This window comes from Natator depressus, chromosome 13 (assembly GCF_965152275.1).
Source record: "Natator depressus isolate rNatDep1 chromosome 13, rNatDep2.hap1, whole genome shotgun sequence".
NCBI classification, from domain to species: Eukaryota; Metazoa; Chordata; order Testudines; family Cheloniidae; genus Natator; species Natator depressus.
Genome location: NC_134246.1, coordinates 4,595,378 through 4,618,770, shown reverse-complemented (window position 1 = coordinate 4,618,770; position 23,393 = coordinate 4,595,378). Strand labels below are relative to the sequence as shown.

The 23,393-nt window shown below is 49.9% G+C and overlaps 2 protein-coding genes across 2 annotated transcripts; one reads left to right on the top strand and one right to left on the bottom strand.

Annotated features, from left to right (window-relative positions):
• The first annotated feature begins 5,646 nt into the window (after positions 1-5,646).
• LOC141997423 (UI-like) lies at positions 5,647-6,679 on the top strand. Its single transcript, XM_074969789.1, has 2 exons — positions 5,647-5,718; positions 6,223-6,679. Exon 2 carries the CDS (start codon positions 6,248-6,250, stop codon positions 6,677-6,679), a length of 432 nt encoding a protein of 143 aa, XP_074825890.1. The 5' UTR covers positions 5,647-5,718; positions 6,223-6,247.
• Positions 6,680-7,942: 1,263 nt separating this feature from the next.
• Positions 7,943-21,902, bottom strand: LOC141997648 (tripartite motif-containing protein 54-like). The gene is made up of 11 exons (XM_074970073.1): positions 21,750-21,902; positions 19,831-19,979; positions 18,482-18,653; positions 17,406-17,501; positions 15,893-16,126; positions 15,061-15,083; positions 14,841-14,965; positions 13,516-13,829; positions 12,549-12,881; positions 8,767-8,862; positions 7,943-8,071 (listed from the first exon to the last, which is right to left on the bottom strand). The coding sequence occupies exons 1-10, from the start codon at positions 21,900-21,902 to the stop codon at positions 8,785-8,787; spliced, it is 1,677 nt and encodes a 558-aa protein (XP_074826174.1). The 3' UTR covers positions 7,943-8,071; positions 8,767-8,784.
• Between the last annotated feature and the right edge of the window lie 1,491 nt (positions 21,903-23,393).

The window sequence follows — 23,393 nt, the reverse complement described above, 5'->3', positions numbered from 1 at the left end:
ATGAGACTAGAGAGAGCTTTACAGCGAGTATATAACAGAGCAATGCAGGTGTGACGAGCTACGGTCACAAATGAATTCTGGAGGGGACAAGAGAGGATGCTGGAGGCGGACAAGCTATTTCATGTAAATACCTTCCGGTGCAATGTGGCTTAGGCTAAGCTGATCAAACGAACACATTCAGACACTTTAACAAGAGACAACCTGAGCCATTTGCTTACCCTGTAAGAGATCCGGGGTCTTCAGAGTGGGGGGAAAAAACAAATCAGCCAACCTCAGGCTGTAGCTCACTTCCTGCCCTTCAGCAGCTGGTGCTGTTTACTCCACCAGTATGGGCAGGCAGAGAAGCTTGTACTCCAGAGTGGTTAGCATTGACCCCACAGCCCCAGTAAAAGGACATAAACCAGAGGCTTTGAATTGCTGAGACATGTAATGCTGCCAGGCCCAGGCTGAAGTGTCTGCATGAGTTAGCTAAAGCAGAGGTAACAGGAAATGTAAATCAAGGGGCGTAAAAGATTTAGTGCCCAAATCCCATTGAAATCCAATAGCAGTTTGCCCCCACAGCCCCTTAGACCAGGTCTGCAGGAAAAGGGTTTCCAGCATAGTTAGCCCTTTAGACAGCAGAGCCTAGACAGGTTCCCCAAGTGACATAAGCTAGGCCAGCAAAAGCTGGGGAAGCTTCATCTACCTCAGGGCTTTTGCCAGCATAGCACTTAGGGGTGTGATTTGTAATGCCGTTGCTATACTGCTGAAAGCCCTCGTGTGGATGCAGCTACACAAGCCTAAAAGTGCTTTTGCTGGTAGATCTTATTCCACTCACTGAATCAGTATAAGCTGCGCTGCCAAAAGCACTTGAGTCTGGAATAAGCTGTTTTTACCCTCGCTGGGTTTGCTGGTAGAGCTATGCTGGCAAAGCTTTCTAGTGTAGACCTGGCCGAACACTCCTTGCAAATCTGACACTAAATTAACAAGCTTTGCACTTCCCCACAGCCTGCACACCGGATCCAAAAGGAATCTGTGCTCTCTCTACACTTTAGCACTCAAGCAGGGCTACGTCTAAGCTGATTAACTGCTCCACATGCCACCAGTGTCTCCGGCCAAATCTAGGTTCTAGACAGATTTGGCTGCATCTATTCACAAAGCAGCACCAGCCAGCTGGCTCCCTTTTGAATCTGGAGCGATGCTGCAACCTGACACCCAGGAAAATTCATCCACCTCCAGAACCACCATTTAAAAGAAAAAAAATTCTTCAACTTCCCCACTACTCACTCAGCAGGAGCTACACTGCTTCTCATAAACAAACATATGAATGAAACACCAGGCCTGCAGTTTGGTGATTGCCTTCACACCCCTCCTTGCCAGAGCTGTTCCCCAAAGAGCCAGAACATCCTGAGGTGCAAGCTAGAGCAGGGCTGAGAACTGCTGTCACACTCAGAGGAGGACCCAGAGCCCACTGTCCCAACAGTCAGTTCCCTGCTGGTTTTAATTCCATGTGCAGTGCTCACATAAAGTGGGGAGAGAGGGAGAGATAATCACATCAAATAGGGAAATGCTCCAAAACTTTAGTCCTCCATCTCACACTTATGGTTTCAGCAGGACCAACTGTTAGGGAACTAATTTAGGACCTGATCCTGCACAGAGGTCCACTGCTGCCCATCATCTTCTATGCAGCTACAGGGGGTCGGCCTGTCCGGTACTCATTGCTGGGCCCTTAGGCTAGCTCATTCCTCTCAAAAAGGAGGAAAAAATATGATGGTTTCATTTTAGACTCAGTTATAAAATGTTCTCATCTGGACAGCAATTTCTTCCCCACAAAAGGAATTTGAATGGCAAAAAAGAAAAAAAACAACCCAGTGACCCACAATTATAGAATTAGAAGATATTCTGACACTTCTTTCTCAGGATAATAGATGGTTTAATCATCATAATACTTGTTTCTTCACAGTTTTTGAGCATATACATAAAATAAAACCTAGAAAATAAACTTGGACTTCAAGTGTCACTATGTACCACCCCTTGGCAAATGTAACTACATCATACAAACTAGGGCCCTGAGTCTGCCAACGTTTATGCATCTGAGTAACTTTACACAAGCAGGTAGTGCCATTAATTTAATTGGGACTGTTCATTTGAGTAAAGTTACTCACGTGTGTGTGTGCAGAATCAACCCCTGTCTGACTGCAAGTGACTCTTGTCTATGGACATCTTCATTCTTTTATGACACTAAGAACTTGTTAAATGTCATAAATCTGTCATGGGTATATTCGCCCTCAGGAATAACCATCCATATCAATTATTTAACTTTCGGACCTCCTCTGTACAATTCACAGAATCAGATGTCACGAAAAGAAAAAGGCAAAACATTATGAAAGACATGGGCAATCTGTACTGAACAGCGACTTGCATTTGAACCAGGAGGGAAAATGAAGATTAAAAGCTTCTATCACCAGATCTTCCTTTTCTTTAGGTAATGATAGCTGCAAGAAGCCATTATGAACGATTGCTCCGTTCCATTATACTAGGAGTTACTATAGATGATGCCTTCACACAGTAGCAGTTGTTATCTGTGTCTGTTACTTGTCATCACGTCTACCTAGGGAGAATTGCATTTTATAAGGTGTAATCACTGTAGATTGGCCTTTATTATCTGAGTGAGACATGGTGCTACTCATAACCAGGTAAAATGTGTTCTCTTGTTAACACTTTCCATGTTCAGAAGATCCATCAAAGCTTTCACTTGAGTTTACAATCCTGATCACAACCCAAATGGGACTCAGCCTCTCTCTCTCTCTCACCCCCCCCCACACACACACCATTTCTAGAGCTCTGAGCCTCACGTTCAAACAGAAAAGGGAGACATTCACATTTTTTTACTAAACTTACATCAGATCCTAATATTGCTTGACAGGAAAATGGATAGGGAACTGACAGGCTGTATCAGACCTACAGTCTAGCCCAGTATCCTGTCTCTGGCCAGCACCAGATGCTTCAGAGGAATACCTAAGAATCTCACAGTAGCAGTTGTGAGATAATCTGCTGGCTACATTAGGTCTCATTCTGGTCCCCTTAAATTAGAGGTTGTCTTAATCCCTGAAGCACAAGGTTTAATATCCCTTCCAGAACTAAGGACTCTGTATACTATCCCTATATACCTCCAGATCAGAAGCCACCATTTGATCACCTGGATTGTGGTCCATGGAGAGATGGCTGGTGATACGGTCCTTGTTTCTAGCTGTGAAATGCCAAAAAGAAGCTGAAAAGACATTAAGGAGGAGATTTTTCAATGGCAGGAAGGGCAGTTCCACACCCACTCGCCCGGGAGTTGAGCGCCTCGCTCTTCTGTGTGTCTTTGAAAATCTCTCCCTAAATATTTTCCTGAAGTGACTGTGCCATGTGAGCAACTGTTGTAGTTGCCAGAGGGATGTTATTCAGTTGCCAGTGAGAGGGGAGATGGCCACAAATGAGAAGGGAGGCTCCCATCTTCTGGCACGTGGTCCACACTAGGAAAAAACATGACAATCCATGGTACATCTGACTGCCCGTGGCCCTTATAAGGCCGCCCTCTTTGGACCAGCAACCAGAGCTGCCTTTGGCCTCATCATTGTGCAAGGCCAAGATTTTCAAATGTGACTGGTAATTTTGGGTACCAGACTTGAGACACCTTAAAGGTGGGGCCTGATTCTGGGGGAAAGGGGCCATCCAGCACTTTCTGAATATCAGTCTCAAGCTGAGCACCAGAAATTACAGCCCTGGGTAATAACTGAAACCAACAAAGGAGCAGATACCAAAGAACTCCAGCATAGGGAAAGTGGGGAAGATGAAACGTACATTGCAGTCTCAGTCCCTGGCCAATTATACTTTTTGCTGTTGCTTTAAATCAATTTTCATTTGAATGGGTTTCAGGCAGCAATGTTTGGGCTGGCTGGCAGGCAAACTCTGCTTGGAATATTTTGAATGAATAGCAAGAAAGCAGCCTCCCTTTTGTCTTCAGAACGAGCCTGCACATAGGGTCACCTAAACTAAGGATGGTGCTTCTTTCCACGCAGCCAAGCTCTGGCCTGGCAGAAATCTCTTTACCCTTGAGCTGTTTGTTGAGCAGAATCTTAATTCTGCAAGATCACCATAATAACTGAGCATTTCACTCCAAAAGCTGAATGATGTAAGCACCAGTTGGGGGGGGGGGAGGGAGGGAGGGAGGAGAACCACCCCGCAAGCCACAATTTGCAGTAAGAGGCATATACCTTGGTGGGTGATTAGGCAAAGAAATGTATTTACCTCTGTACTTAGCCAAAGGAGTAAAATTGCTTTCAAGAGCGTAAGTGAAGTTTTAATCTCCATGAGCTCATAAAATGAATCACTCTAAGAGGAGAATTGCAGACAGGCTAGTCAGGTAAATCACTTCTCTTCCCAACTTATGAAAGAGACACTTCAGCTCACATTTCTCACTCATATAAACCTACAACGCTTCATTGCTCAGGCCAGTGGTTCTGGACCCACCGGGGGGCCCCTTGCAGCTCGGTCAGCGCCCAGCTGCAGGCCCATGTGACGTGCTCAGGGCCATCCAGGTAGTGTAGCTACTGTGTGAATAGGGCCCGTGTAACACAGAGAGAGCTGCATACGGGGCCCGCAAGGGTAAGCGGGGTGAGAACCACTGGCTCCCTCCAATGCAGGCCACATTGGTGGCCAGTCGCCAACGTCCACCGGGCACATAGGCGGAGAGAGAAATAGAAATAATATTGATCTTTTGTCCTATCGCACAGCACCCACCCCCCCACCCCAGGCATACGCCACACATGGATTGGCATATATCAGCGTGTGTGTGTGTGTGTGTGTGTGTGTGTGGACCGATATAGGTACCGGGTTTTTAAAGAATGCCTAAAATTGAGCCCCCGCATCCTTAGCCGGGCTCCTTCGCACTAAGTGGCTCCTTTGCAAAAGCTCTGCAGACCCAGCCGTGTCCACTGCGGGGCGGGAACCCGGGCCACTGTCGGGGGCCTGTGTGGGGAATTCGGGGCCTGACCTCAGGCTCTGAATTTTGAAAATCGGGGGCGGGGGGGGGAGGGCCGCGGGTGCCCGTGTATTTGCGAAGGAAAGAGGGCTACACAGCCGGCGGCTGGGCATGTCAGACAGAGGGAGCCTGCCCCCCCCCCAGCCATACCGGCCGAGACAACAGAAACAAAGGGCCAAGTCCCGTCTTTTCGGCTACCGCCGGTTTGCTCGGGTTCCGCGCGCCCCCAGGCGCCCCCGGCCCCGCGCCCCCGCCCGTCCCTGCCGTGGGAACGCCCGGACCAGGCTCCTCCTGGGAGCAAGCCCCGCGGCGTTTCAGCACCTTGGGCAGCTCCAGCGCCCGAGGCCAGCGCCAGCCTGGCTGCGCCCGCAGGGATGGGTGCGCTAATTAATGCCCCCCCACCCCGGTCCCCGGGTCCCCTGTATGCAGCCCAGCGATCCAGCCCCGCTCCGCGGGGAGCCCCGCTCCCCCTCCCCGGCTGGTCTCTAGCCCGTCACGATTCCAGCAGCGCCCCGATCCGGGGCGCTGATCTGTGCCCCCCCCAGCACACGCCTGAGGAGCGGAGCAGCCCGTCACGTGGTGGGGTGCCTGGCAGGCTGCCGGGGGTATATATAGCCCTGCCTGTATGGCTCGCCATGGAGTTCGTGTGTGAGGGGCTCCTGCCACCTGCTGCGCTTGGGACCAGCGGCTGAATTCTCCAGAGAACCGCAACTGTGAGTCCCCCTCCGCCCCAGCGCTGCGCCCGGGGCGAGGGTCCTTGGCTGGGCTGCAGCCGTCCGGCCTCTCCAAGGGCGATGCGGGGCGCTCCTTGGCTTCCGCTCCGCTCCCGGGGCCCCTAGTCCAGCGGCTGCCGCTCAGCAAACTTGAAAGCCAAGCGGCACTGCTCTCCGGTAGATGTAACTGAAGCTCTGGGGTGGCTCCCCCCCCCCCGGGGCAGGGCTGGGGATCGGGCGGGGACAGCTCCTTTGCCCTGGCTGGGGCGAGCCTTAGGAGCCTGGCTTGGAGGGCGGAGAACGGGGGGAGTTTCTATCGCCTCCCTGCCTTGTGTTCAGGGGACAGGGCTGGCTCCTGGTAACCGCCCCAGGGATGGATCCGGCGGGGTTGGGGGGGGCTCGATGCTGCTCGTCCCGGGAAGGTGCCTGGGTCGGGGCTGCCCGTGGCGGAGGCTTGCAGCGCCCCGCTGGCTTTGGGTAACCCCTCCCGGGCTCTCTTCGCAGGCGCCCAGCCCCAGAAGCAGAGGCTATGAGGATCCGGATGATGTCGGCTGCCTTCGTCCTCGTCCTGCTGTTTCTCCCGTCGGAGAACGGCTCCCCGCTGGAGCTGCCCCGGGGAGCTGCCCCGCAGTTCGCTCTGGTCCCCGCTCCAACCTGGGAACTGTGGCCGAGGAGACCGGGGCTGGGGGCCAAGCCCCCGCTGCCTTCAGCAGGCGCAGAAGCGGGGCCCCCCTCTCTCCACAGACTGCTCGGTCCCTGCGAGGCCGGGGGCGCGGAGAGCACCCCGGAGCTGCGAAGGAAGGAGAGGTCTCCCTACTCCTCGCGGCGGAAAGACGGCAGACCCAACTCCCTCGACCTGACCTTCCACCTCCTGCGGGAGTTCCTGGAGATGTCCCGGGAGGAGAGACTGGCCCAGAAAGCCCTGAGCAATCAGATGCTGCTGCAGAACATCGGGAAGTGAGGGCGGGCTGGGGGAGGAGAGAGGGGCTGGGGGAGGGTGGGAGCGTTTTTAGGTTGAACATTTAAATATATTCTTGTAACAAGTGTCAATGGGGGGATCGGCCCGGCGCCCCTGAATCGCTGGGGCGCGAAGCGGACCCGGAGCGCGGGGGCAGGAAGGGAGATAAACACCCCGCTCTTCGGGCCAGGGGAAGGGGACGGCACGGGGGGCACTGCCAGGTGTGCGTCCCACGGGGCCAGGTGTGTTCTCGCTCCGCTTAGCGCTCCATCCCGCGCCGCTGTTGCCTGTGTTCTGTGTGTGCCGTGGAGTAAAGCATGGCAATGCCCGAGCTCGCAATAAACTCTATTTTAACAAGCCTGCTTCTCTTAACGCCCGCCGGCCCCTTCCTGGCCCCGGCTGGAGCCTTCGGGCTGGCGCTACCCGGCCTGCTGCAGGCACGATGCCAGGGGGATGGCCGGGTTCTCACAGCGGCGCCCTGATGGGCTGGGGACGCACGGAGGGGGGGCGCCCCAGGGCTGCCCCCGCCCCCCCTCCAAGGAGGTCAAAGACCGAGGGAGGCCTTTTCCGAGAGGGACAGGTTCGAACCTGCTACAGGGGCTGGATTTACACAGAAACTAGTTTGTTGGCATTTCGGACCCGGCTTGACTCCGGTGTTCCATTGGCTCCACACGATACTTGTTCAGAACCAGAGTGAGACGTGTCCCGGAATGCGCCCCAAGCAGGCAGCGCTGGCCGGGGCACAGATCCCCCTGGGGTCCCGTTGGCAAGCTGGGACTCAAAGGGCTCTTCAGTCAGCATCTTATTCCATCTGATCCCCCTGAGCTTTCAGGTAAAATCCTGGAGGTGATGCCAGAGGCTCATGCCTTGCTGAAACCCAGGGGCTGCCAGCAAAGCCACCCTACAGTGGCAACATATCTTCCCTTCCCTCCATGCCAATTTCTCCAACGCCGGGGTGTCCAAAGTGCAGGAGGAAATGCAACCAGCAGACGCCTGGAGCCTTTCACTTTCTGTTCCCTCGCTGTGCGGAATCAAGACAGCTGCAGCAATCCCTATTCACCGCCCCGGGCACAGATACAAGCAGACACTACGTGAGCGTGAGGACGCTTTGGGTTTTATTTATTTACAGGTACATTTCTTTGCACATTCTATGCAGCCCTGGGGCTCCCGGTAAGTGACCATCCTGGCCTTTGCTATTCTAAATGTAGACAGCCCTGCTCCTAGTAGTCCCATGCCACCTTTCCACTTGCTCCCATGATTCAGTCTAGCTGCCTTATCTTCTTCCAAACAAAAATCCAGATGGGTGGACGGGGGGTTTCAGATCAGAAAATTTCACCAGGAAAACAAGAAACTATAACTCTGGTGGTTTTCAGCTGTTGAGCTTGGAAGGTGGACCTGGGAGAAAAACCATTACAATCATGTTAGATGTCTGACCTGGTTTCTCTAGTGTCTGAATGAAAGACATTCACGCAGTAACATCAGTGTCCATAGAGTACATTTCACTGAACTGGAGTTTAATGCTAAAAAAAACCACACACCAGTACTGGGTGTCTAACACCCTTTTAGTCTTCCAGACACTCCTGCTACACCAGGGCTCTGAAATGCAGGGAGGAAGACTGTGCATGGCAGAGGCAGACACACTAAATATCTAAGGATTGTACATGGCTTTCCCAGGACATATTTAATGAGGATTTTACATTTTTGCACATTTCCCTCCAAAGTCTTCTTGATGGAGAGCACACATGTCAGATGTTTGAGGTCAGAAGGGACCCTTCTGATTGGCTAGTCTGATCTCCTGCACTACAGGCCGAGAACTTCAATACAAATTAGAAACAAAAGGCCGGACTTTCAGCTGTGCTGAGCACCTACAACTTGCGCCGGATTTGTAGGTGTTCGGTGCCTCTGAATATCAGGATGCTAATGTATCAGTTACTATTATTGAGGTAAGAAACCAGCGCAAGTTATCCAGTGTCTCTCTGCCCAGTCTCAGCCAAGGGTGGCTCTACCCATGAAAATGAAAAAGGAGGGCAAGGGATTGGGGACAATGGGGAATTGCCCACCCCAGGAAGCAGAAGGAGCCCTGCACCCACCTTGTCTTCATCTTGACATCACAGAGCAGGACTGAAGTTACTCCCAAATGGAGCTTCACTGCTTTCTTCACTCTTCCCATCCACCACAGAGGGGTCCTGGAAAAGCAGGAAGGAGCATATATTCAGTGCCGCTCCAGAGAGCAGGGGCAAGCTCCTCATTTCATCCCTTGTAACTCTCTAACCTGCTCTCTAACAGAGGGAGAGGGAAGGAGGAAGCTCAGTAACCATCTGTGGTTCAGGGTATTATACCTGGCTTGAAATGCCACACTCCCATCCCCAGAGCAGGCACATGGCCACTGACTTCCAAAGGCATGTCAGGATGATCACCCAGGCCAGCACTGAAAGGGAAAAAGCTACAGCCTGGTGGAGAATCTCTCACTCACACACACACACACACACACAAAATGCTGTGATCAGATGGGAATGCAGGCAAAGGAATGGGGATGTACAACAAACAGAAAGTGGTGTCCTCTGTGTATGAAACATAGAAGCCGGCAAGGCAGGTACTAGTCCATAGGCTCCTGTCAATTCTGTAAGCTCCTTGGGGCTCTTTGTTCTATGTTTGTACAGCACCTAGCACAATGAGGTTGTGGTCTATAAGTAGGGCTCCTAAGCGCTGGGGTAATACAATCAATCAATCATAATATGCCATATTCCCCAGGCCTCTGAACTGCCCTTCATTGTGAGACAGCTCTCTCATTCCAACACCAAAGCCCGCTAAGTCTCGTAGAGATGTGAAGACCCCTCTCATTGACTGCTGAAAATTGCTTACAGCAGCGTTAAAGAGGCCTTTAGAAATCTCACCCCTTTTTCAGTTTTCTGCAGGAATCATTCTGATGGAGACCTTCATTGTGTGTCTGTGCCACATTGTGTCCTACCCCCCTCTGGCCTCAGCTGGCTGAAAGATGGAGTGCTTCCCTCTGACCCTCTGTTCTTAGAGAACCAGCTATAGAGAATAGGGCACTGAGAGGACCCTGAGCACTGGTTCTCAACTGTATCCATATCGCCCCCTCCGCTCAGCTGGGATCTAAACAACCCCAGGCTGACAGTTCATGGTGGAATGGACTTTCAGACGGGTTGGGGGCTTAATCTGTGAGTGCAAGTGCAGTAACTTGGTGCAAATCCATCCAAATAGTGATTTGCATGAGCAATTACCTGGTGCATGCACAGGCCCCTGTCTGAAAATCTGTCCTCTCAGTGCCTCATTATCTCCATTACAGAAGGGGAAACTCGCACCCATCTCTGCAAGAGCCTTTGAGATGAAAGGCACTGCACAAGTGCAGAGCATCATTAGATCACAACAATCCTTCAGAAAGAGGAGGACGGGAACAGAGTCTCTAAAAATACATTTAGTTGGAGCAGGCAAGAGCAGTTCAGGTTCCCCAGCCTAGAAGGGAAAAAGTTTGATCATGGCCGAAGCAGCAGCTCGCTTTGCAGGGCTAATGCACGTGGATTATTCTGGGGTATTTTTTTAAAAGTACATTTTTCCCCATCTGTAAAATACAATGTAGGAAATACCTAAACCCTGCTATTTCCACTGGGGACGGGAAGAATGGTTTCATGGTTAAAACAGGGCCATTTATGCACAGTCTGTGCTGGCAAAGAAGTTGCTGGTGATATTAACCCTTCACATGAGTGCACCTCAAGTTCTTAACAGATGTAGGTGAATAGTTACATAGACTCTGGCCCAGTATCTCTCAGTTGAGAGAGGGATGAAAAGGGAGCCAGTGGCTGCTTCCCTGGTCCTGGGTGGGGTTCTCTTTGAACAGGCTGATCTTCAGAAAGACCTGAAGTGTAATAACCATACCGAAGTGAACAGAGGTTCTTCAAATACATTAAGAGCAAGAGAAAGATGAAGGAAAGCGTAGGTCCTGGAGTACTGTATTCAGATCTGGGTGCCACTCTTTAAGAAAGATATGGACAAATTGGAAAGAGTCCAGAGGAGAGCTATAAAATGATAGAGAAGCTGACCTATAAGGAAAGGTTAACAAATCTGGGGATGTTTCATCTTGAGAAAGGAAAGCTGAGGGGAGATCTGATAGTCTTCAAATACGTTCAGGGCTGTTAGAAAGAAAACAGTGATCAATTGTTCTCAGTGTCCATTGATGGTAGGACAAGAAGGAATGGACTTAATCTGCAGCAAGGGAAAATTAGGAAGTTTACCTAACTATAAGAAAAGGAGTACTTGTGGCACCTTAGAGACTAACCAATTTATTTGAGCATACGCTTTCGTGAGCTACAGCTCACTTCATCAGATGTAGTTGCATCCGATGAAGTGAGCAGTAGCTCACGAAAGCGTATGCTCAAATAAATTGGTTAGTCTCTAAGGTGCCACAAGTACTCCTTTTCTTTTTGCGAATACAGACTAACATGGCTGTTACTCTGAAACCTAACTATAAGGATAGTTAAGCTCCGGAATAGGCTTCCAAGGGACCCCATCTCTGGAGGTTTTTAAGACCCAGGTTGGACAGAGACTTGTCAGGGATAACTCGATCCTGTCTCAGTGCAGGGGGCTGGACTTGATGACTTCTTGAGGTCCCTTCAAGCCCTACTTTTCCATAACTCTATTATTCTAACAGTCAGAGGATTGTTTCTGGCATTTGGAGAACTCTGCCTGCAGAAGTGCCAAGTGTGAAAACAGGGAAGTCTAATATATGAAAGGTGACCAGCGATGGGGGGCGATTCCCGGGCACCAGCGGGCATTCTGTTCCCTTCCCCCTTCTGCAGGGATTTATTGCTGCAGCTTGGCCAGCAGCATTGTCTCCTCTAGATCTAAAGGATGCAAGTTACACCAGCTTTTGGAGTCAGCCCCACCACAGCTGCTGCAGTGCAGCGGTAGGGCGGTGCTGAACTGGTTGCAGAGCCTTCCATGGGGAAGGCATTGAATCAAGATCCCACCCACCCATCCGTGTTGACTATCCACAAATTAAAGATTCCAGAACATTTCCTGAATAATAAAGGAACCCCCACCCCCCTGGCACTTACATTGAGAGCCGTGAGACTAACAGGGTTTTCAGTTCACCGGTAATGCCAAAAAATTGGGGGGCGGGGTCAGACTAGAGGGAAAAAAATTTCCAAAATTTTTAGTGAATCAAAAAGTCCATAAAAAGATCATATCAGGTCAAACTAAATGTTTTCCTTCAACCCAAAACGAAATGTTTCATTTCCATGTCAGGCTTCTTTCAGAACCTTTCTGTATTGTTTTTTTAGGAACATGGGGGAAGGATAGCTCAGTGGTTTGAGTATTGGCCTGCTAAACCCAGGGTTGTGAGTTCAATCCTTGAGGGGGCCATTTAGGGAGCTAGGGCAAAAATTGGGGATTGGTCCTGCTTTGAGCAGGGGGTTAGACCAGATGACCTCCTGAGGTCCTTTCCAACTCTGATATTCTATGATTAAAAACCTTTTCTGGTCATTTCAGCCCCAAACCATGGGAACATTTCCATTTGAAACTGCCCAGATCAAATGTTCGGATTATTTTCGGGGGGACGGGGGGGGACATTCCAGCCGCCACAATTGAGGTGAAACCGACACAACTTGGCAACATGTTTCCTTGTTGCCAAATCTGCATTCCCCCACCCCCACCCCCACCAAGAAAGAAAAATGTGGATGAAACCTTGCCTCCAGCTCCCTCTCCGGGTGTAACAAACCCTGGAAGTCGCTCCCCGGCTGGAAGGCTTCAGGGATTACTTCCCAACGGCAACACGCGGCACCCACACCTCCTGGGCCATAAGTGGACCCTGCCCAGCCCGAGGGCTCCTAACCAGCCGCGGGGTCTCACTGACCTGGCCGGAGGCAGACGCCACAGCGAGGCCCCCCTCCGCGCTGCCTTTGGCCGGACTGGCACCGCCCTGGCTTGGGTCAACACCCTTCTTGCTCCCGGCTGAGCTGTCCGAGGTGCTGAATGTCTCGGCTGGGACAAAGCAAGTGGCTTCTTCTGCCTCGATAGTTCCCCTGCCCTGGGCTGCGGAGTCAGCTGGGGTTTCCGGGGCATTTTCCTTGGGATTATTTTGCAGGGCAAGATTTGGGGCGGTCATTTGCCAGGCGTTGCTAGACTCGGCAGCTTCGGCCCCGGACCCCTGAGAGTCTGAAGCAGCCCCACCCGGAACAGCTGCATCCTTCGAAAAAGCAAACACCAGGGAGGGGCGAAGGGGAGGCAGTGAGAACACCTGTAAGGGAAATGCTCGGGTGTGGAAGGAATTTATACCAGATGCCTTCTAGAAACCCTGTCCAAACGGAGCCCTTCCTGGGGGAGATGGGCCGAATGACCGGACTAGGTTTGTCCCTTCTCAAACGCCTCTGACACTGTCTCTGTAGGGTCCAATTTGTGTAATGACACCATCGATCGCTCGACCAAGCGTGGGCTGGGGGCAGGATTTCATTAATCCTGAGCTTCTCCACCCCCTCAGCTCTGCAACTCCTCTGTGAAGCACTTTCATGATAGCATAGGATGGGGCGGGGGGGGGGTCAAGTTGGAGGGTGCAAATAGGTCTCAGGAGAGTCACAACCACCATGTGGCTAAAGGGGGTGGGGGGTTCTGGTCTGGAGAAGATGGGGGCCATTGGCCTAGACCACCCTAACGGGGATTATATTACACATGTCCACACTGACATGTCGTACACGCCTCACTTGTATGTCATGCATGAGTATGTATCTTTGGCTTTTGAGAGGACAATCCTACCACAGCAAGTGTGGGTCCCGGGTCCTTCTGCATCACTGCTGTAGAGATCAGGAGAGTCCTGATGCCATTACCTGCTGGGCAGTGCCCGGCTCTCTCTCAGATCCCTCTTTGCCAGCTGGGACATCCAACTCCGCAGCTTGAGCTGAACCTGGTAGTTTAGCCTTGACATCAGCTTCCCCAGCAGTCTCACTCTCAGCCTCCTTTAACATCAGGGCTTTTCCTTCTGCCTCCTCTTCCTTTCCATCTGCAGGGACGTTCAGGGTCTCCTCTCTGCCCTCACTGCTGGCCACTTGCTCATCTGCCACAGACTCTGCTGATGCACCTTCAGCATCTCCCCACACAGCATCTTCCTCTCCTTCCTCTGCCCCTTCTTCAGACTCATCAACTACAAGGATAATAAATAGCCCTGGCAATGTGAAAGGGATGCAGACAGCACCTAGTCCAGATGGGCACAGACACCTAGATTTCATAGACGCTGACGTCAGCAGAACTGTCAGCTGAGGAAGTCTCAGAGCAGGTGAACCCCTCAGTCTATCAATATCAGGGAAATAGGAAAATTACTGAAAATACATGGCAGTCCCTCCCCAGTGTGAATGGACTCTGGGGAAGAACAACTCGAATGGGGATTCTGCTGAAGGGGAAGGAGCTGAGCTGGATTACTGTTTCCCTCTCAAAGGAACTTTGGGGTCAGAGTAAGCTGAGCTGGATTTCCGTACCCAGAATGGAATAGAAACTGGAACCCTGATCCAAAGCCCATTGGGGTGAATAGGAACCTCTCCACTGACTTCAGTGGGCTTTGGATTCAACCCTTAGGAGGAAAAGGTTCCCCAACTGAACAAAGCACAAAGGTACCATGAGGTGCTGGTTTTGTGGCATCCTACACCGTATGTTTCGTTCTTCTCTTTGCTCACCAGCTGTCTCCCTCCCTCCCTGTCTCTTTCCTTCACTCATTCATGAGAAATGCACCCAGTGAACACAGCACTGCACCTCCAGTGCTTCCATCCCAGGACACAGAGTGGAGAACCCCAAGGAGGCGGCTTCCAGAGGAGCAGCCACAGGCCTCTGGTAGATGTAACAGGGATAAACGTCCAATGCAAGGAGAAAGGCTCTCGGCTCCTCCCCGACATAAAGACAGGATGACGGCTGGATTCTGACACCTGTGCTCACATTCAGGAATACACATTGTCCCACTGAAATCAGCGACCAGTGAAATGGACAAGGTGGCAGAACTGGGACACAAGTGACGTTAGAATCAAGAAAAGGAAGAAGGTTTTTATGCTGGTTGAAGTAGCCCCCGATACCACAGTGAACGGAATATTGTGAGCCTGCAGACAGACCAGCAAACCCTCCTCTCCAAGGCCCCCATTTCTGACCAGCCCAGACCATTTCCTCTCACCTTTAATGAAGTCCAACTGATAAAGCACCCGCTCCTCGGCATTGAAATCCACAGCGTAGTGCTCCATATTGTCATATCCAGACTCCAGTGCCTCCACTTCACAGCTCTGGGTCACCTCGGAAATTCTGGGAAAGGGAAGGAAGATACGATCCCACATTATCCAGTCCCTCAGATAAATTGGGGTCAGAATGTGAATGTAAAAATAGGGAGTTCTACTTACTTCTGTATGAGAACTTTGGCATTCTGAGTAGCCAGAAAAGGAGAAGAGAAGAAAGGTGAGATTATGGGAATAGAACAAAAAAAATCAAGATAAAAACATGTGGCGTGTGAGTGAGTGAGTGAGTGAGTGAGAGAGGTGGAGTTCCCACATAAGAATGGCCATACTGGGTCAGACCAAAGGTCTATCTGGCCCAGTATCCTGTCTTCCGACAGTAGCCAATGCCAGGTGCCCCCTAGGGAATGAACAGACCAGATAATCATCAAGTGATCCATCCCCTGTCACCTATTTCCAGCTTCAGACAAACAGAGGCTAGGGACATCATCCCTGCCCAACCTGCTCCTTATAAAGGATACACACTGTATATAAACCCAATACACCACCTTTGGGGTTTTGCTGAATTGTGAACCCAAACAACAACAAACAAGCACAAAGCCCAGCCCAAGTGCTCTCCTCAAGCCTGGCTGCCCTTAGGGTTTTCCCTACAGAAGCTGTCTGCCCAAGAACCTAGTTTCCTCTGCCTTAAAAGTGGTGACAACTCCTTATTCCAGAGCCACACCTTCCTGGACTTGGAGTCTCCCACTTGCTTGAGATCCTTCAAGCTATCAAGGTGTTGGTGGGAAAGGAAGATGAGACTCCATTCCCATGGCACTGAGTTACAAGTCTGCCTTGAAAAGCAATGGCTGCTTGTATTTTAAAGCCAGTCTTGTCCTACTCATGGCTTCCCCCTACCCTGTTCATCTCTTGGCTCTGGGAAACAAAGCATACTGGTTGGCAACAGGAGACCCAAGGTTGAACAAGATGACAATGGCCACTCAGCCTCCTGCCATGTTACCTGCACAAAGACTGTCATCTGCAGCTCCTCCATGGACTGCAGCGCTGCATCCACCAGCTTGGAGGATGAATCAATGTGTTCACTGTACAACCTGGTGAGGGACTTCAGATGCTGGGTCTTCTCCTCCTGTTCATAGGTGATCCTTTGCAGCATGATCTTCCTCCTCTCCTCCAAGATGGCATACATGCGGTCAAACTTCTCACACAGAGCCTGCTTCTGGGCCTTGCTGTTGTCCTGCTCGAAGGATGCAAAGAGCACATTCACTAGCTCAACTGGCTTAGACATAGGTTTGGACAGCTGATTCATGAAGTGAGGGGCAGGGCCTGAATATACTTTTTCATCAGTAATATTGGATCATCTGACATTTGTATTGAGCATTTCAAAACAAGAGGATTCCAATGCCCCTCAAAGCTATATAGGAGGCAGCATGATTTCATAATTAAACAAAGATCTGGGTAGATTGGAGTGAAAATTGGAATTTCCATCCCATGGGAAATTCTGATATTTTGACATTTGTTTTAGTTGGGATGAAGTTGAAATCTCAAAAAATTTCACCAAATGAAACATTCCAAAAAATGTCAGTTTGGAATCATCATTTCTGGAGTTCATTTCCTGTACCACAGTCAAGTGACTCCCAGAACGCACGATGCTGCTCAGTCCGTTGAGATCAACATGCATCATGGGAGATACAGTCCAGACAAGGAGCCTGCCCCATATGAGAGAATGGGAGCACAAAACACCCAAACTACATCTCCCATGAGACTCCACAGTTCTATAGGCAAATACAGTCTAATGTTGGACTGATTCAAAATGAAATGTTTCAGGTCAGCTCACCAAACCAAAATATTTCAAGCTGGATTGACTGGAAGTAAAATGAAGTATTTTATACTGTTTATCTCAAGGGAAAATTTTAAAAATTGATCAAAAACAAAAATCAGCAAAGACCTTTGACTTTGCTGAAACTACAGGTCATTTTGACAAAAAATTCCGGAGCAGCTCTACCTGTGGGAGTCAGGACTCCATGGTTCTAGTCCCAGTTCTGCCACTGTGTGCTCAAGACACATCCCCGCTGCTTCCCAGCTTCCCCAACTGTCTAAGGAGTGAATGAACTTCTCTACGTCACAGGAGGCTTAGTTCATTATTGCCAGTAGAGCCCTTTGGCAGCCTCAGGTGGAAGGTACCTTAGAATGATATGGGCACTTGGTCACTGAAATGCAGCCCCAGAGCAGCCAGCCAGCCAGCCAGCACTCATTGTATCCCAGTGCAAAGAAAAAACCTATTAGGACATCCCAGCAAACTTCTGCCCTGGAGTGTCCATGCAGGGCAGACAGGGACTTTAGTTGGCTGCATTTGAAGACAACCTGGGAAACCAAAGGAAAATGCATCTGTGCCAACAGCAGGAGCTTCCAAACTATCTGGGCCCAAAGAGCTGCCCCTCTCTGAGCTCAGAACTGTTTTATGGGGCTCCCCCTCCTCCTCCCCAAAAAGGATCCTGAGAACCTGCATGCAGTACCTCGATGTTCCTGCAAGTGCCTTGCAAGTTATCGATGAAGGCCTGGATTCTGTCATTGGTGGCCACAAGGGCTCCAATCCCATCTGTCAGAGCAGACTGTGGGGGGCGTGGGAGGGAGAAAGAGAAAGAGAGAGCTCAGATAATTTACCATTCAGCACCAAGAACATGGCCAGCAACGCACAAGACACCAGGAGAAGATTAAGATGGTCCAGGCTCCAAAGAGCCTGCCGCTGTGACAGACCATTCCCTCATTCTCTACCACCCTGGTTCTCAGCACAGGTGCCTGCTGTGGTGGAAGGCAAGCTTCACATTTTCAGAGACAAGAGGGAATGGCTTCATGCTGTCACCATTTGTGTAGTGTTCCCAAGCACCTCTTCCGGGGGGGTGCTGGATAAATAAGACATCAGTGTCTTCCCACCCCACCCCAAGACCCATCTAAGTCTCTGTCCATCTGCTGACAGAACTGTCCCAGCAAAAAACATACAGTCTGGCTTTAAATTTATCTCACCAAGTACAAGTTAGAGTGTAGGATGGGAATCAGGAGATCCACAGCATCCTGATCCCAGTGTGACCTTGAGGATGTCATGGGCTTACCTCCATGCCTCAGCTTCTCCATCTGTTAGGAGGAGATAACATGTGCCTGACAGGGGTGTTGTGAGACTTAATTAATGAGCATCAAAGTCTTTGAGATCCTTAGGTGGACAGTGCAGGCATACTGTGTGCACCATCTCCCTACCTCCACCCCGCCCCAATGAACCTCGGGTCTATCTTGTTGCATGTTCTGTATAGTCCCTATGTACTAGTGGTGTGAATGAACAGTAACACTGAACTCAGCACCTGAAGCTTCTGAATGGTCTTCTCTAGTGGACAGGACCTACACTGATGCAATGGGAGAGCTGCTGGTATGCCTGCATCACTTTAAATCTTTGTTTTGTCTTGGACCCTCGTAGCAGAGCCTGGAGTGGATAAAAGGCTGCGCTCTGTAAGAACGAGATGCCCAACTTTCTCCCCTCCACCCTGGTAGCAATGATCCAGGTACCGGGCACCCCATGAGCAAATGCCAGGGAGAAGCCAACCTTCTGTTTCATGTAGATGTCCGACAGGGGAGCTACTTCACACTCCTTGTGCTCCCCAAAGACCTTGCAGAGGGAGCAGGTGGGCACCCCACACGTCATGCAGTAGATATTGATCTTTTCTTCCTCATGCTCTTCGCAACTTGGATGTTCTGTCTTTAACAGAGGCCTGGAGCTACATGGGGGGAGAGGACATGTGAGAGAGGGAGGTGGAAAGTCAAGATGGGGTTTTGATTTTTCTTCCCCCTACCAGTGCCAAGACCTGAAGCCCAACAGGGCAGATGCTACGTGCTGAGAAGTCAGTACTGAGACCCAGGCTCTGGGGCAATGGAAACCAACCAGCTGCAAGCTCAGGTGAGCAGTGCCATCTGCTAGGAGCTCTGCACTGGTGTTAGCACCAGAGGGGCTCACCTCATTTCCTTCCTACCAAAACCAGCAGGAACAGGAAATGAACAAGGGGAGGCAGCATCCAGTGGACAGGAGGAGGTCAGGACATCTGGGTTCTCTCCCAGCCCCCAACTGAGGGCCAGTCACTTTCAGCTCTGTGCCCCTCTCACCCTTGGTCTGTCTCGTCTACTTGCGCTGTAAGCTCTTTGGGGCAGGGCCTGTCTCTCACACTGTGTACGTACACCTGCGGGGCACTTGCACAAATGACAACTTCTTACTCCACCAATCTATCCCGTCAGCAGCCCAGCTCTGCTGATGTTAGTAGGGAAGCTTCCCCCACTTTTTTTTTTACTTCTGTTAGCCCTGCAGAGCCAACCCAGCTGAGAGTGGGGGGGACCAGGGTTCTATTCCCGCTCGTGGGTCAACAGCAGAATTGTTTGCTAAGTTCTACCTGCAGATGTGCAAACGCCCTGGAGGCAAGGGTGCTACAGAAAGCACAGTTTGGCCTGTAAGACCGTTAGTTCAAAGTGATGATGCATGAAAAGGAAAGACCCCCAGTTTTTCTCTCAGATCCCACAGTGAGTTAACAGTTAGAAAAACTCTTTGACTTACAAAGCAAGTACGTTTGATCTGGAGTTGCCCTCTCATTTACACAGAGGCAGAGTCGCGTCTGTCGTAATCTATGGAATCAAAGCTCGTATGCAGGAGACATTGATTAAAGAAAACAACGACAACTATAGAGACAACCAGGCTTCCGCACAGGTTGATTTTTAGCTTTGACGTCTTTCTTTACCAGGGGACCGGAGCCTGTCTGGAACGCTACACAGTACACAGAGACCTCTAATGGCAGAATAATATTTTGCAAGAAGACACATTACAGAGTCTGCAGGCTGTACTGATGGATTCTCTCTCTCTCTCACACACACACACACACACACACACAAGAAATGAACGGGTTGGGACACCTTGCCGACTCCTGTTTGTAAATATCAATGATGTTCTCCACCAGTAGATTCCTCTGCAGGCCATAGACACCATGCCTGTCCAGGACCACTTCATGGCGACAGGATGGGCAGCGAAAGCGGCCTGCAGAGCCCAGGGTTGTCCCACGAGACTGAAACACAAACAAGGATCTTCATTAGATGCCGCTACAGGGGGGTTACTCAGCTGGCCACAGACTGGTTTGATAGGAATCACAGGACCCTAAGTGCACACTGCAAACCTGTCACATAGGAAGCAAAATGAGAAGAGGGTGCACTGTTAAAGAGCGGGATTGCGGTGCAGCAGCGAAGTGTAAACACAAGATATTTAATAGCCCAAAGGCAGGTGATGAAAATCCCCCAGGACAACAGAAGGATTGGAATGAGAACATGCAGAATCCCTCAGCTATGCTGAGCCATCTGCACATGACTCAAGAAGATAAATCTGGTACTGCTACCGGAAAAAAAACCTTCTCTTGAAACGTTAAGTTAGTGCCCTCAGTTCTTCTCAGTTAATTTCAATCAAATAAGGAATTAGCCCTTCAAAGTCAGCGGTGGTCAGCAGCAAAGAGCCATGAAGGAGTTAAAAGCTATTAAAACTTCAGAGTGTATCATCACCATACCCAACATTCCTGCATGCTGTGATGTGAGAACATGAACACTTCATGCTGAGGGAGATCCTGATCCAATGGCCCAAGCACAGGATTAAGAGCACCTATATTGTGATCATGGCTCAGACAGGCTCCCAGCACAGCCTTGGGCATGACACTTCACCCGTCAGTGACTCAATCTTCCCATCTGTAAAATGGAGACAGGAAGACTAACAGACCTGTCTCAGGTGTGGTGGTGCTCCTTAATGAAATGCCATATGTTGCTATGAATGCCCAGATTGCCATAAAAGAAAATGATGCATTACTGAGCTGCCAGTATGCCAGCCCATTCCTTATGAACACACTAGAATAGTTTCTCCTAACAGGTTTGGCATGAGTGGCCCCTGTTGACAGCTCCTCCACATTTAGGCTAACATTTCTCACTCTTGCTGTGCATAAAGACGTTGCTTGACTTTCTGGGAAACTTGAGTCATTTTGTTAGAGGTCAGTGAAGCACAAACTTCTCTACAACACTGCTAGGTGTGTGTTATAACAGCCTGGAGAAGGCAACCATCAGAGCTACTACTAGATCACCTCTTTGTGTTCTCTTGCCCCAGAAATGGAGCACTTAGCATTTTCATACATTTAAGAAGGACACTGGCCCTGTAACAGGGGAATCAGATGCATGAGTGACAGCATGAGCTGGGTCCCTCCCAACTTTCTGCTCAAGCTTTCTGTACATTGACGTTACAAATAGAGGCTATTCCTTGTTGGGGGTGCGGGATGGGAAAACATGGGACAGATGTTAAAGGATGGTCTCATGGTCAGGGCACTTGACTGAAACTCAGATGATCGGCATTCTAGTCCTGGCTCTGCACACAGGCTCCCCGTGTGACCTTGGCCAACTCATTTCACCTCTCTGTGCCTCTGCGTCCCACCTGTGAACAGGGGATAGTTCACTCCTACCTCACAGAGGCTAGGCTGTTAAAATCGCGAATGTTTCTAAGGCTCCCAGGTCCCTTGACAGAGCGAGCGGTCGGCCCTGACACTTGAACCAGCAGGAAAGGAATTCAGTGGATCACTTTCCTTTCCTGAGAGGATTGTGTGTGAGAAAATTTAGCAGAAGCTGGAAAGGTTGACGACTAGGACGATTTGGGGGCATTCTCCTTTCCTACCCAATTGACCAATCCATATTTCAATAGCATGATCTCTTCCTGCCTACTTAGAAACACAGACACAGGACCCTGCAGTATCAATTGGATTAAATAAATAAACTCTCCCCACGAGCAGAAGCCTGCAACTCAGATTACTCACCTGAAATATGTCATTTGCGCATTTCCGGCACAGGTTGTGCTGACAAGGCAGGATTACCACAGGTTTGGTGAACACCTCCAAGCAAATAGGGCATATGAGCTGCCTCTCCAGGCTGTCGATGGGGTGATCCCGCCGATAGGAGTTGTATTCCATTTGGATAGACATGACAAGAAAGCCAATGCAGCCCTCGACTCTCCCTGCTCCCCCAACTCCCAGCAGCACTCAAGCAACAGAACAAGGAAGCACTGCGTGGCTCGGCCTGTTTGGCTCCGGACTGTGGTGCCGAGGAAGAGCACAGGAAGATATGGAAGGGGAAAGCAGCCTGCCACACAGATTAAGTGCTGGATGCAGCTGTTGGCCTAGTAGGTCTCTGGGGCTCTGCTTCAGCTCCACTTTAGGACTCCTGGAATTTGATGGCTGAGGCTACTCCCCTCTCATGTTACTATTAAGGTTCTTGCTCATCTCTGGAGGGAAAGAAGGCTCATTCAGTCTGAATTCATAGCCCAGTGTCAGCAGATTACCCAACAGAGACATCCACTATAGGTGGTGAAGCTAAAAAGGACTCAAGCACATTTAAATTAGTTCACACAGAGCCAGGGTGCACACATCCAGGCACCCAGTACGCATAAGCTCTTTGGCACGGGGGTTTCCCTAGTGCAAGGAATATCTGACTGGCGACCTTTGGGTGCTGCTGAAATATAAACAAATGTGAGATTGAGAGCAGTTAAAAGAATAGTCAGGAGAAAAGCTCAGCTGTTTGATTATGGGATGGAGAGAGGGTTGCATAATGGCTACTCCCGACCACAGCAGCAGTCGACTAACTAGAGGATAAATCTGGATCTTGCACAGCACCCATTACTGGGACTTACATAAGAGGTTGCAAAGTGAGGAAGGATGATCCAGTGGTTAGAGTACTAGCCTACAACTTGGGAGAGCTGGGCTCAAGTCCCTGCCACAACCCTCCTGAATAACCTTGGAAAGTCACTTAGCCTCTCTGCCTCAGTTTCCCCATCTGTACAAGGGGGACAATCGCACTGCCCTACCTCACAGGGTGTTGTGAGGATAAATACATTAAAAGATTGTGAGGTGCTCAGATAGTATGGAGTCGGCGACCACGTATTTACCTGAGACAGAAGAAACCTCTCCTTTTCAATGTGTTCTTGACAGGCAAACTTAACAGTTTTCCACGCCCTATGAATTCTTAGTTCTATCAAGGCAAAGATATGATGTGCTAGCGGACAAGCTTCACATGATGTATGCTAGTTCCCATCTTATTCAAATGGTCTCCTGTTATATGATTAATGGAGTAATCCTTCATAAATTTTTTTTAAGATTAATAGAATGCCAATCTGAGCACATGTACAAAAAATTCATAAAAGCAAACAAACATGAGAATAAATGTGTGTCAAGGGGTTTATTTTCATATGTAATTCTGGGAAAACCAACTATTTATTGGTAAAGGTAAGTATATGCAACAATTTTGGCCATTTATGAGAGGTTTTGCATTTTTTTTTTCCTTTTGAAAATTTAAGTTGTCTTCACGTATTTTACATGTTCAATATTTAAATTTGCCTACTTTTTGCATGTATGACACAAGGAACTAAAATTTAATGTTGCATTACATATCACAAAAGCCTTTTGAAC